This window comes from Geotrypetes seraphini, chromosome 15 (genome assembly GCF_902459505.1).
Source record: "Geotrypetes seraphini chromosome 15, aGeoSer1.1, whole genome shotgun sequence".
NCBI classification, from domain to species: domain Eukaryota; kingdom Metazoa; phylum Chordata; class Amphibia; order Gymnophiona; family Dermophiidae; genus Geotrypetes; species Geotrypetes seraphini.
The window spans coordinates 25,247,280-25,262,203 of record NC_047098.1 but is presented as its reverse complement, the minus strand read 5'-3'; the positions used below and the strand labels follow the sequence as shown (position 1 = coordinate 25,262,203).

General features: G+C 42.0%; 1 protein-coding gene across 5 annotated transcripts in view; it reads right to left on the bottom strand.

Moving 5' to 3' along the window:
* The window catches only part of PIK3CD (phosphatidylinositol-4,5-bisphosphate 3-kinase catalytic subunit delta), a 64,848-nt gene that overhangs the window by 34,901 nt on the left and 15,023 nt on the right, over positions 1-14,924 (bottom strand). For 4 of the 5 annotated variants that reach the window (XM_033922672.1, XM_033922668.1, XM_033922669.1 and 1 more), the window contains exons 6-7: positions 11,565-11,720; positions 133-222 (exon numbers count right to left, since the gene is read on the bottom strand). In XM_033922672.1, coding sequence (XP_033778563.1) covers positions 133-222; positions 11,565-11,720 — 246 coding nt within the window. The remainder of the gene's footprint in view (positions 1-132; positions 223-11,564; positions 11,721-14,924) is intronic. The other variant, XM_033922670.1, reaches the window with a different exon arrangement.

Here is a 14,924-nt window from a genome sequence, read left to right as displayed (position 1 = left end):
ACAGGCACTTTTAGCTTTCCTTCCTGTTTAGTAGTTTGATGATGGCCAATGCTGTCCCATGTGATGGCACTTTTAGCAAGACATATCTTGACGTGATGCTGTTTACCTCAGAAACAAAAAAACTCTGCCTACCTTCAAGCATTCATCGGCATTCACATTACTGCCTTGCAGGATCTTCACACAGAAGGCCTGTTCAAAGTTCCAGAGGGACACAGGGCTAAGCTGTAGGGAGGAGAGTCCAAAAAAATGAGCACATTTTATTTATTTGTTTAGATTTCTATCCCATTCTCCTGGGATCTCAGAACGGGTTACAATTGACATTCACAATAAAGTCACAGGACAATAAAATTATTGGTATTCGAAGAAGAGACAGGTGAGAAGACGTAGAGAGAGAAGGGGAGGGAAAACCAGCATAAAGACCTGCCCAAATATAACTGCAAAAACAAGGAAGACACCCACTGTTGTACTCTCTGCCCCATATTGTAGGCCCATCTCTAGATTCTGGCTGCTGTTAACCCTAAATCCTGTTCCTACTCACCCACACACAAGACCTTATATTCTCACCAATACATCCACCACTATGGGCTATATTCTGTGAATGGTGCCCAAAGATAGGCACTGAAATAATTCACACTAAGCTAGTATTCTGTAAAGGGTGCTTTATGCAGAATGATTTTTACAGTACACTAGTTTAAATGAACATTTTATGCCTAACTTTGGATTTGTGTTTATGCCTGCCAAAGGCTTGTATAAATGTTGGCACCTAACTGATGGCAGTTAGGCATAAGAACATACGAATTGCCATACGGGGGAAGACCGAAGGTCCATCAAGCCCAGTAACCTGTCTCTAACAATGGCCAACCTAGGTCCCAAGTACCTAGCTAGATCCCAAGTAGTAAAACAGTTTTTATGCTGCTTATCCTAGAACAGGGATAGGTAATTTCGGTCCTAGAGAGTCGGAGCCAGGTCAGGTTTTCAGGATATCTACAATAAATATGCATGAGATAGATTTGCATCTCAAGGCGGCAGTGCATGCAAATCCATCTCATACATATTCATTGTGGATATCCTGAAAACCTGACCTGGCTCCGGCTCTCGCGGACCGGAATTGCCTACTCCTGTCCTAGAATAAGCAGTGAATTTCCGCAAGCCATTTCAATAATGGCCTATGGACTTCTCTTTTAGGAAATTATCCAAACCTTTTCTAAAGCCTGCTAAGCTAACTGATTTCACCACATTCTTCAGCAACAAATTCCAGAGATTTTTTTTTTACCATTCTTCTCATGTTATCATAATCTGTTTTTTTTTTAAAGTGAAATGCTATTGTATGTTGTTGTATTGGATTTCCTGTGTGAACTTATTCCAGGGATTATATCAAATCTGTTATCAAGCGGCCTGAGCACCATTACCTCTTGCACCAATTCACGTGCTCCACCAAGAACTAGGTCTAGAATTGGTTCGCCTCTTATATTTTCCTGAACCAGCTACAACATAGAACAGTCCTTGATTTCATCAAATAATTGTATCTCCCTAGCATGCCCTGATGTTACATTTACCTAGTGAATATCAGGGTAGTTGAAATCACCCAGTTTGTTATCCTCCCTAATTTCCGATAACATTTCAGCATCTGTCTGTTCATCCTGGTCAGGCGGATGGTAGTACATTCCTATCACTATCCTTTTCGCCTTTACACATGGAATTTCTACCCATAGGGATTCCAAGGTGCGTTTCTGCTCCTGTAGAATTTTTATTCCATTTGATTCAAGGCCCTCCTTAATATATAAGGCTATGCCTCCACCAATTCTATCCACCCTATCTCTGTGGTATAGTTTGCACCCCGGTATGACAATGTCCCATTGGTTATCTTCCTTCCACCAGGTCTCAGAAATGCCTATTATACGAGGGTAAATCAAAAAGTAAAGGCAAAATACATTTAATGACTTTAATAGAAGTTAAATGTGAGCAATTGAACGTATCACTTTTCTACATAGTTCCTATGCAAGATGACACATTTGTTGTATCATTCAACTAGATTCTGCATTCCTGCAGAAAATAAGTTGTTGTTTTTTTTGCTATCCCAGGTCGCAGTGAGGCACCCATATCTTGTCGCCGGTGACAATTCTCTCCAAATAATCAGATCTTCTTCATACCATCTCAGGAACTGGGTCACAACCTCCACGTGCTGTTGCTTGTGCAGATCAGTAAGCTGTTTGGGAACCCATCGTGCGCAGACTTTCCTGTATCCCCCAAGTCATCATGCATTATGGCAAATACAGAGCCATAACTGATATCCAAATTGCAGACAACTGAGACACTGTTATCTGTCATTCTTCTCTAATCAAGGCATCCGCCCTTTCAATGTGCTCTTGTGTGTGCAATGTTGATTGGCGACCAGAATGACCTTCGCCAGTTACACCTGTTCTTCCTGCTTTAAACCTTATTGCCCACTCATAAACCTTTCATTGATTCATGGTGCTATGTCCATATTGACTCAATATCCGACGGTGAATTTCTACTCTCTCTGCACAAAGAAAGCACACTGCTGCACATTGTTGTTCAACGGTGTAATCTTGCATATGGAGCATCCATGTTTCCGACCTTGTGGCTGCCACATGACTAAAGGCTGAGCGCTGCACTATGCATGGACAAACTATCCAACAGGCAATGTACGAGTACATATATTGCACTTCGCTAGCTCTGTTCTGGTTATCGTGTAATTTAATTTTAATTTTTTTTTTTTTATACAGTTTTTAAACAATTACCAAGCATAAACATCTTGTACAGATCAAAGACATATTAACTTAAATTTACTTTCAAACTTGAAAAATAAATTACTCAAATTATTAAAAAGAAAAAAAGAAAAGCTCGCTTGATCACACTCTAGTCCTCTAATCTCGGATCCAAGACTTAAAGAGTAGAGTAATTAAATTCACATATTTATCAAAAGAAAGCGCAATAACTACTGCAGAACAGAGAACTAATCTTTATCATTCTCAAGATGTTTCATTGAGAGAAAACTTATCAAATGAGATGGGTCTACAAAAACATATTTCAAAGAATGTTATCTAACTAGATACTTGCATGGATATCTCAGAAAGAAAAGACCCCCTATTTGAGTCACTCCAGGTTTCAAAATTAGGAATTCTCTTCTTCTTTTTTGAGTCTCTCTAGAGACATCAAGAAATATATGGATATGGAATCCCAGGAAGTCCTTGGATCTGTTTTTGAAGAAAAGTTTTAGGATCCAGTCCTTGTCTGGAGCCAAAGCCACAGACAGCAAGAGGGTGGTGGCTGGTGTAGCCACTTCTCTGTCCGATTGTTCCAGTTTAGCTGAAATGTTTAATGGATCATCCTGAGACTTCCCAACCTTTTCTTTTTTTCCCACTTGGGATTTAACAGGAATATAATAAGCTATTGTGAGAGGAGGTAGATAACTTTCAGGTATTTGTAGAATCTCCATAAAATATCGTTTCACCATTTCTCAGAAGGAAATTAATAAGATCTTAGGAAAATTTATGTTCCTCATAGCTCGACTATTATTTTCTAGATCTTCCAATTTCCTCCTCATAATTATTTTGTCTTTAACCAATTGGTCTTGATTATTTTTTGCTGATGTTAATTCTTTATTTATCTCCTGAATATCTACTTTTAATAAAGATGTATCTTGTTTTAAGGAATTAATTTCTCCTTTCTGTTCTTTAATTTCTTTGTCCAAATTTTTTATGTAATTTAACTTCTGATTCACCCTCATATCTATCTTTTCATTTAGTGATATACATTCTAACATGACAACCTAAAGAGAGGGTTTCACTATAACCCTCCCCACGAAATCTTCTATATCCAAACTGCTCAATAAGCTTCCTTCAGGCCCTCAGAGGTGCCACCAGAGGCTCAATAATATCTCATAGCAACTGGCTTTACGCCCCCTATCGTCATCGGGTCATTAATTTTTAGAGATTTTTTTGTGCAATGCTATAGTTTGCTCGTGTGTTCATTCAATAAATAGTTAGTAAAATTTGTTACACTTATCTTGGGTGGTTCAGCCAAGAGGGACAGAGTACTGTCATCATGTTTCACCCTATCCGGGTTTCCTCAAAACTGTGTAACTCTATACGACGTGGCCACCCGAATAATTGATCCAGGGATTGTGCCCTGAGGAAACCCGGATAGGGTGAAACATGTTGGCAGTACTCGGTCCCTCTTGGCTGAACCACCCAAGATAAGTGTAACAAATTTTACTAACTATTTATTGAATGAACACACGAGCAAACTATAGCATTGCACAAAAAAAATCTCTAAAAATTAATGACCCGATGACGATAGGGGGCGTAAAGCCAGTTGCTATGAGATATTATTGAGCATCTGGTGGCACCTCTGAGGGCCTGAAGGAAGCTTATTGAGCAGTTTGGATATAGAAGATTTCGTGGGGAGGGTTATAGTGAAACCCTCTCTTTAGGTTGTCATAGTACACATTCTTCTACAATTATACTTTAGTTATAAGCCTATATACTAAATACATTCTAACATAACATAAAATATACTTATTTACCGCAGCTACCTCTCAGTTCTGTGCGGTTAACAGAATAAAGATACTGGGCATCCACAGTGATTCACAATCCATTAGTTGACAAATTTACCAATTTAACAATTTTGAGAAAGCCAGATAGGTATTGGGAAGTTAATATAAAATTACCAAGATGTTTATCCCATATGCCTGCCTGATAAGATAGAATTCTACTAAAGAATCGTTTGTAAACGCATCCCTTAATGGATGGAAAGTCAAACAGCCGTGAACCCCCTTGTAGAGCATTTCCTATTAGTAAATTCAAAATGGTCAAGCAAATAGCTAGGTAAGAGACCATGTAAAGACTTAAAGCATATTCATCCAAACTTCAACAGTAGTCTCGCCTCAATTGGTAACCAATGCAATTTGTGATATTTTGTCACATGGTTAAATTTTCTCAGACTGAATATCAAGCGAACAGCGGTATTTTGAATGTCTTGCAACCTCTTGATGTTCTCACTCTCTCATCTTGTTTTTTTAGGCTTCTGGCATTTGAATATAGACATTTCAAACAATTTCAAGCAAAGAACTCCAATGTCTCCAATTACTAAAGAATACCTCCGTAAAAATATGACCATGTTGTTCCTCTCCTCAAATCATCACATTGGCTTGCCATAATGCAGATTAGTATATAAACTACTGCTCCTTGTATTTAAACACACTGCTGTTTTTCTCAACCGTTACCTTATCCCTTATACGTCTTTCCATTCTCTCCGCTCATCTCAACAAAGCTTCTAGTAGTTCCAAACACTCACCAAATAACATATGATGTATTTTTTCTGTGACAGGGCTGTCCCTTTGGAATGCCCTTCCTCCTTATCTCAGACTGGGGACTTCCTTAACCAACTTCAAAGCCCAGCTGAAAACTTTCCTTTTTAATGATGCATTTAGTCAATGTCTATCCTTCATTCACTAGCTAGATCTTTTCATGCCATGTACTTTACCAGCTCCAAAGAGGCAATCTGTATATTGAACACCTAGCATATGGAATCCTCCAGGGACTAAAACAAAGAAGATTATCGAAGGTATAAATCTAACCTTTCATTCAACTGACTCTCTCCCTGTACATGCTTCAGGCTCCAAGTGTCTGTTAATCCAAAACCATTGAACTAGACGCATCCCACTGTACTGAGGAGAGTGTGGCATAATATTTAGAGCTACAGCCTCAGCATCCTGAGGTTGTGGGTTCAATCCCACACTGCTCCCTATGAGCCTGGGCAAGTTACGTAATCCTTCACTGCCCCAGGTACATTAGAAACATAGAAACATGATGTCAGATAAAGACCAAATAGCCCATCTAGTCTGCCCATCCGCAGTAACCATTATCTCTTTCTCTCTCTCTTGAGATCCCATGTGCCTATCCCAGGACCTTTTGAATTCAGACACAGTCTCTGTCTCCACCACCTCTTCTGGGAGACTGTTCCATGCATCTACCACCCTCTCTGTAAAAAAGTATTTCCTTAGATTACTCTGGAGCCTATCACCTCTTAACTTCATCCTATGCCCTCTCATTGCAGAGTTTCCTTTCAAATGAAAGAGACTTGACTCATGCGCATTTACATTACGTAGGTATTTAAATATCTCCATCATAGCCCTCTCCTGCCTTTCCTCCAAAGTATACAGATTGAGATCTTTAAGTCTGTCCCCATACATCTTATGATGAAGACCACATACCATTTTAGTAGCCTTCCTCTGGACTGACTCCATCCTTTTTATATCTTTTTGAAGGTGCAGCCTCCAGATTTGTACACAATATTCTAAATGAGGTCTCACCAAAGTCTTATACAGGGGCATCAATACCTCCTTTTTACTATTGGCCATACCTCTCCCTATGCACCTTGCATCCTTCAAGCTTTCACCGTCATCTTTTCAACCTGTTTGGCCACCTTAAAATCATCGCATACAATCACACCTAAGTCCCGCTCTTCTGTCGTGCACATAAGCTCTTCACTCCCTAATCTGTACCGTTCCCTCGGATTTTTGCAGTCCAAATGCATGACCTTGCATTTCATAGCATTAAATTTTAGCTGCCAAATTTCAGACCATTCTTCAAGCTTTGCCAGGTCTTTCTTCATGTTATTCACACCGTCTGGCGTGTCTGCTCTATTGCAGATTTTGGTATCATCCGCAAAGAGGCAAATCTTACCAGACACCCCATCAGCAATAATATTTATAAAAATGTTAAAAAGAACAGGCCCAAGAACAGAACCTTGAGGCACACCACTGGTTACATCCCTTTCCTCAGAGCGATCTCCATTAATCACTACCCTTTGTCACCTTCCACTCAACCAGTTCTTGACCCAGCCCATCACTTTGGGAGCCATCCCGAGGGCACTCAGTTTATTTATTAGAGGCTGCTCACACTGGGGAAGAAAGAGGTATGGGGAAGGGGGTGCGTGTGACAGGGTGGGGGAAAGGCACTACCACCCTCACTGCCCATGTCTATGGTAGACCAAAGCCTGTACAACCTACACTGCAGCTCTTCTATGCTTCCTGCTATTAGCCAATTGCTCAGCTATCCTTAGCTAACCAATAGGCTGCAGGGGGAGGCAGGACCAGTAGCTTAGGAGACATCAACCTTCTTTCCTGCTTTCCCCTGCAGCCTATTGGATGGCTTAGGACTGTCTGATTAATGGTGACTCCAAAGCTACTAGTTCTGCCTCCTTTGCAGCTTATTGGTTAGCTAAGGCAGTGATTCCCAACCCTGTCCTGGAGGAACACCAGGCCAATCGGGTTTTCAGGCTAGCCCTAATGAATATGCATGAGAGAGATTTGCATATGATGGAAGTGATAGGCATGCAAATTTGCTTCATGCATATTCATTAGGGCTAGCCTGAAAACCCAATTGGCCTGGTGTTCCTCCAGGACAGGGTTGGGAACCACTGAGCTAAGGAATATCTGCCAAGTAGGCTGTAGGGCAGGGGTAGGGAACTCCGGTCCTTGAGAGCTGTATTCCAGTCAGGTTTTCAGGATTTCCCCAATGAATATGCATGAGATCTATTTGCATGCACTGCTTTCAATGCATATTCATTGGGGAAAACCCGACTGGAATACAGCTCTCGAGGACCGGAGTTCCCTACCCCTGCTGTAGGGGGAGGTGGGAGAAGTAGCTGAGAAGACAAAGCCTTACTTCCTGCTTTCCGCTGCATCTCTAAATCGGGAAGATATCAACTCTGATGTCTGAGAAGTGCTCCAAAAAAAATATTGAGGGTGCTCTAGCACCCACAGAGCTGGCACCTATGAGTAGATGGTTACAGATAGGGTTACCAGACATCTGGGAAAACTTGGACATGTTCTCTTTTTAGAGGACTGTCTAGGTTCCCAGACGGACTTTCCAAAACCCGGCAGTTTGGGTTTTGGAAAGCCCCCGAGATCCAGCCACATCTGGAGGGCCTTCAACAAGCATGCGCTGATGACGTCACATGCATCCACGCATGCTGGAGGCCCTACAGATGTGGCCTGGAGGTCAGAGGCTTTGGTTGGGCGGAGCTGGAGGCGGAATGGGGAGGGGGTGGAGACAGAACAGGGTGGGTTGGATTCGGAATAAGGCAGGGCTGTGGCGGAACAGGGTGGGGTCATGCATCTGGGTTTTCCTGTCCTTAAATACGGTAACCCTAGTTACAGATGAACAGATGGTTAGCGGATGGTAGAACATTTAATGTCAGATTAGTACTAAAAGGAAGAGAGGCTGATGGAAGAGATATTGACTGTGAAAGGGAGAACAGAGCTGAAGTGAATGTAAGCTGGGGAGGGGACATGAGCTATGATACCAAGAGAAGTGAGTGAGGGATGGGCTAAAGAAAAAGACTGGGAGAAGAACTGTGTGGGATTCATAGAGGAGGGGGCTGATAGGGGAGAAAAGGGTTCTGAGAAGAGAGATCAGGTTGCAGAGAAGAAGCACTAAAGGGTGAAGAAAGGGATGGAAGTGGCAGAAGGGGTGAGACTAGGAAGAAAAAAAATAAGAACAAGCAACAAGATTTTTGTGCACCTGGTTCAAATCTATCAGCTGCTCCCCACAACTGAGCAAGCCCAAGAGTCACTGGATAGGAAATATATTATTACTAATCGAACTGGGTAAGTTTTGGGTAGCTACTGGTATCTGCTCTTTTCCTCCAACTTTCTAATCTAATCTAGTCTTTGGTTTATATATTGGGTCATCTCTCATTGGAGCTCGACTCGGTTTACAAGCAATCAGGAGACCAGAATATACATAAAATAAGGAGAAGTAAGGATAGTAGAAATTAATTTAGTCAATAAGGTATTTCAATAGAAGGATGTGAAAATGGGAGAAGGTTGTAGAAGCTTGGAATATCGTGAACTGAAAATTTCCCTTTTCAAACTTACTGATATTGAGAGGGCTGTGGTCAGGGATTGAACTGAGGGTGAATGGAGAGTAGCACTGTTCCCATTCCTAACAAAAATGAAAACTATTTTCCCTCATTACATGCCACAGAAGTTAGAAATGGTGGGGGCACTGGGCTATGTAAGCACTACAGCAGGAAGAGTGCCAGACTATTGGCTATTGGGGATGGGGGAGAAGGGACATGTTGTCTCACAAACTGTGTGTCTCCTGGTTTGGCTCCTTGGCTTTCTTCTTGCTTAACTGCCGATTCCTTGTTCCCCTCTTTACTCTTAGTCAAACTGCAACAACCTCACAGGTCTCAATTTGGCTCATTGAGCTGGATGCTTGTTTCTTGGCTACCAGAGCAATATTCTACAGGCAGCTCAGAAACGGTGGTTTAATATGAGTGCAAGCTCCTATGCCCTGGGCTGCTAGAACATGTTCTCGCACTCAGCATTTAGTCTTTCAGATTTCAAACTATGATCCTTGCTGGGTTTCCAAAGCTCAAGGTGAGCATGTGACAAAGAATCTGATGTGGAATCTGCAAGCAGAAAGGTGGTCATTGGTCTGGAATCTGTGAGTGCCAGGGTAAGTCCTGCTGTGTAAAAGGGGAAGATGAACCAGTCCCAGAAAATAGGAATGTGCCTGGAGCCAGGGAGAGCAGAGCAAGGAAATGATCCAAGCCTGTGGTCAATAGGAAGTCACAAATTGAAGATGAATTAAATCTACAGTACAAGCAAAAGGAAGTCTCACCTGAAGAGGTAAGTGAGAAGTGGAATGGCAACTAGCTAGGAAAAAGTGCATTAGACCTTGGTGGGGAGCAGAGGGAACTAGAAGACTTGGAAAATGACAAGCAAAACAGGTTAAAAAAATATTTAGGGAGTAGAGCAGGCCAAGAGCAATTAAATTCCCTGCCCCCAAATAAAAAAGGAACAAATTATGCCTATGCAGGAGGAGAAAAATTTAAAAAGTACAGAGGGAGGATGGAGGGGGAAAATTAAATTAGGAAAAAATTAGGGAACTAGAATATGGCGCAGATGGGCTGGGGGAAAAGAGAGACTGATTGGAGAAAAGTTCTATAATGGTTTGAATGGAGAGAGTCAGAGAAGAGAGTGAGTGAGTGAGAGAGTATGATGCCGACACCGTGGAAGGGGAAGGAGAGAGTGGCTGGACCTCAGCTTTTGATTTGTCCATATTCCTTGCTCCTGCTTTTCACATTTAGATACAGGCTGGTCATCACTACCATTTGCTACCAGATTCATTTTGGTTTTCCTTTTTTGCTGGGTGAGGGGAAATTTGTTGTGAGTTACCTGGAGGACAAAGGGATTGAGGGGTACAGATAGGAGTAGAGGTAGGCAATAGGGATAGGATTAGAGGATTAGAGGCAGTTACAAAATTAGTCAGGGACACTGTTCAGGCAATTAGGCCTGATGGGCCGCCGCGGGAGTGGACCGCTGGGCAGGATGGACCTCTGGTCTGCCCCAGCGGAGGCAACTTCTTATGTTCTTATGTTATGAGTTGAGCACCCCCCCAATCATTTTCAAAAGTTGGCTCCTATGCACCCACTCACTACTACATAGCTGATCTAGGATAAAAAAATGACTGAGGTTCATTAAGTGCAACCTTTCTCTGACTCCCTGGTAGCGCTCTCTACAATAATCCTGAAGAAGATGAAAAACCAGTGTGAACCAATAATCAGGCAAAAATTCCCTTCCAACTACATATCTAGTAATCAGCCAACAATTCACTAGATGAGCATACTGCAATAATTATAATCCACTTACTGTACATCTACTTTCCATGCTGTTCTAGCCATAAATGTGCAACCCTTATTTTAAAATACTGCACAATTTCATTGCATTATTTAAGTTACAAAAACCTTCTGTAAAATTGATCATAATAATCTGAATGGAAATTTCAAGTTTGAGGAAACTGCAGTTAAGTTCAATCAAATAAAACAGAAGCTTGTGGCAGATTTGTCCCAAACACTATCTTCAAAATAGCATTTGTAGGGTTTTATTAGGAAACGGAGAAAGAGAGGAAATTCTTTTCTTGGTTTGACAGTGTATGTGAGGTTGTTCATGTGGGGGAAAAGGTATGTGCAAGAGAATATTGGTTAGCTGGGTGATAATATATTTTTTTATGTTTTAGTACTGAATTTGCAAGATTTATCATCTATGGCAGTGGTCTCAAACTCACGGCCCGGGGGCCACATGCGGCCCGCCAGGTACTATTTTGAGGCCCTCGGTATGTTTATCATAATCACAAAAGTAAAATAAAACAGTTTCTTGATCATATCTCTTTAGCTATAAATTACAATATTATTATTAAAACTTAGCCAAAAGGAAAGTTTTATAAACTATAAAGAGTTTTACCTCATGCAAAATTGTCATTTCTTTAATAAGACATGAACTATTTTTTTCTGCGGCCCTCCAAGTACTGACAAATCCAAAATGTGGCCCCGCAAAGGGTTTGAGTTTGAGACCACTGATCTATGGTGTTAATGACCCTCTGTCAACTACACAGTCTTATGACCATCTGGCAAGATAACTTGCCCATCTAGCCCCCATGCTCCCCACCCCCAGGCATCTGTTAATGTCCTCTGTCCTGATGGTGCAAGGACATAGACTGAAGAGCACTTGAGATGTGCGGTATCACCTTTTTCACAGGCAGAGGTGGTGGCGGCGGCTTGCTGCGCAGCTTGGAGACCTGCAGACTGAGGTTCTCTTGTTCATCACGCAACTCTTTGATAGATTTAGTTGGCACTAGTGTGAGGTGTGGTGTCAGATTATGGTACAGACAGCCACTGATGTACTGTGGATTACAAGGAGAATGCAACATAAATACCCTCTAGAGGAGAGGTGGACCAACTGCAGCCCATGGGCTGAATGAAGCCTGCCACTGAATTTCATAAAATCGTCAAAACCATGGGTAGTATATATAAAACACTTTAATCACAGTTTGAGCAATTTTAAAGTGGGTTGTTTTGTTTTTTTTTTCAAATATTTTCAGAATAGATGCTCTAGCAGTTTGTTTCTATTGGTTTTAATTAAATTTCTACTCACTGAGGGTAAGATTCTCTAATGTTCGTGGTAAAATCCAAAGGGCCACTATCGTGGCTGCTAGTGTAACAATTTCAAAAAGGCAAGTCATTCTTCCGTGCATGCAAATGAGGTTCACGGAGAGTCGTAGAGGGTCGCTAAATTTGCATGTGCCGATCGCTGGTGATAGAGATCGGCACATGCACAGAATACACCCAGAAATTTTTTTTTAAAAAGACCCCTAAATCAAAGATCGGCAGGAGGGATGCCCATGCCCTGCCATCACCACCGTCAAGTAATCTCACCCCCCGATATGCACATCCCCTGGCATGCCCACTCCCTCCCACTGCCGGCATCAAGCAATCTCCCCCCCCCCCCCCCGACAGCACAAGGGATGCCCACTCCCTCCTGCTGCCACTATAAAGCAACTCCCCTAACACACATGTGTACAGTGCTCCCCCGCGAATTCGCAGTCAGCAGTTCACGGTCCCTGTCATTTGTGGTATTTTCCGACCGGGCAGGAGAGGGCAGCCGGAGCACCGGTAAGTGAAGGAAATCACTCGCTGTATGCTCCAACCGCCTATTCCTGTACTAAAGTTGGGCCTTACCAATCAGGAGCTGCGTGTCATATTCCTGTTATATAAATGTTCTATTATGGTATATGTATATGGTATTGCACGACATCATATTACTGCTGTATAGGGTTACCAGATGTCTGGATTTCCACGGACATGGCCTCCTTTTTGAGGACATGTCCAGGGGTCTAGACGGCTTTTCAAAACCCGACACTTTTGTCCCGACACTTTGTTGAAATTGCGTTGGGTGGGATTGGGGGCAGGACTGGGGTGTAACGGGGCAGGACTGGGGTGTAACGGGGCAGGCCTGGAGGGGTGGGACTAGGGGTCCAATTTTACTAAAGTAAAATCTGGTAACCCTACTGCTGTAGCTACTGGCAGCATTATTTGCACATTTCCTAGTATACCTCACTCTTCTGTATATTATGCTGCCATTTGGACATTTTACTATTGTTATGCCGTTAATGCAAATTGTCTGTGTTAAGTGATACCTGTTGAACATCACTTTTGGCTAAATTTCTTCATAAAGGCAGTTAATAAATCTCAATAAATAAAATAAATTTTACCACAGCTCCCTGCATGACACAGGAAAGACAAGCTGCACAGTATCCCCAAATCACCCTTTCCAAAAGTCAGCAAAGACCCTGCTGTGACAAGCTTCTAGAAATACAGCATTACACCAGCAGGAAATTGTAATCCTCCTTCACTCCAAAAGTCCATGGCTGAGACTCAAGGCCTCCTTTGAACTCCACACCTTATACAGAAAGAGGATGGAAACAAAACAGAACTCAGCTGCGCTTAGATGGCAATTCTGGTGGTTGGGAAGTAAGACCACTGCTGGGCAGACTTCTACAGTCTGTGTCCCGATTATAGAGACAGATTTAAATGGGTTACAGTAGTCTTTGATGCCAACTTCAGTCGTTGGAAAGTAAGACTGGTGCCAGGCAGACTTCTACATTCTGTGACCCAAGAATAGCAAAGATAGATCAAGAACAAGAATTATAAATTAAAATGTGTGACCCTACTAAACTCATATACACTATAATAATATATTTGCTGAATCTTCAGAAAGTGCTCCTGGTTAGAACATAAGAATAGCTTTACTGGGTCAGACCAATGGTCCATCAAGTCCAGTAGCCTGTTTTCACAGTGTCCAATCCATGTCACTAGTACCTGGCCAAAACCCAAAGAGTGGCAACATTCTATGCTACCAATCAAGGACAAGCAGGCTTTGTTCATGTCTTAACAACAGACTATGGACTTTTCCTCCAGGAATTTGTCCAAACCTTACTTAAAACCAGCTATGCTATCTGCTTTTACCACAACCTCTGGTAACGTGTTCCAGAACTTAACTATTTTCTGAATGAAAAACTATTTCCTCCTATTGGTTTTAAAAGTATTTCCCTGTAACTTTATCGAGTGTCCATTAGTCTTTGTAATTTTTGACGGAGTGAAAAATGATCCACTTGTACCCGTTCTACTCCACTCAGGATTTTGTAGTCTTCAATCCTATCTTCCCTCAGCTGTCTCTTTTCCAAGCTGAAGAGCCCTAACCTTTTTAGTATTTCCTCATACGAGAGGGAGTTCCATCCCCTTTATCATCTTGATAGCTCTTCTTTGAACCTTTTCTAGTGCCGCTATGTCTTTCTTGAGATAAGGAGATCAAAACTGAACGCAATACTCCAAGGGAGGTCGCACCATGGAGTGATGCATTTTTTCAATTGGGCAAATGCACTCATATCTTCACTGATCAGCTATTGCCTGTTCATCTATTTAATAACCTCTCAACTACTTCACCTTTTTATTTACTTTTCTTGTTTTATAGATGTACCTTAAAAAGACTTAACTGATCTCTATTGGAAATGACAGCCGGGAACCACATTCATATCATATGAGATACATATAAGTGTATCTCAGAGGGGGAGCAGAATCGTAAGGTTGATAGAAACATAGAAACATAGAAATATGACGGCAGAAAAGGGCTATAGCCCATCAAGTCTGCCCACTCTTCTGACCCACCCCATTAAGTCTGAGTGCTAATGACCTAGTTCCTTAACTCTACCCTCGTAGGGATCCCACGTGTATGTCCCATTTATTCTTAAAGTCAAGCACGTTGGTGGCCTTGATCACCTGCATTAGAAGCTTGTTCCAGTGATCTACTACCCTTTCTGTGAAGAAATACTTCCTGGTGTCACCATTAAATTTCCCTCCTCTGAGTTTGAGCGGATGCCCCCTTGTGACCGAGGGTCCTTTGGGAAAGAAGATGTCGTCTTCCACCTTGACACGTCCTGTGATGTATTTAAATGTATCAATCATGTCCCCCCTTTCCCTGCGTTCCTCTAGAGTGTAGAGCTGCAATTTGTTTAGTCTTTCTTCGTACGGGAGACCTTTAAGCCCGGAGA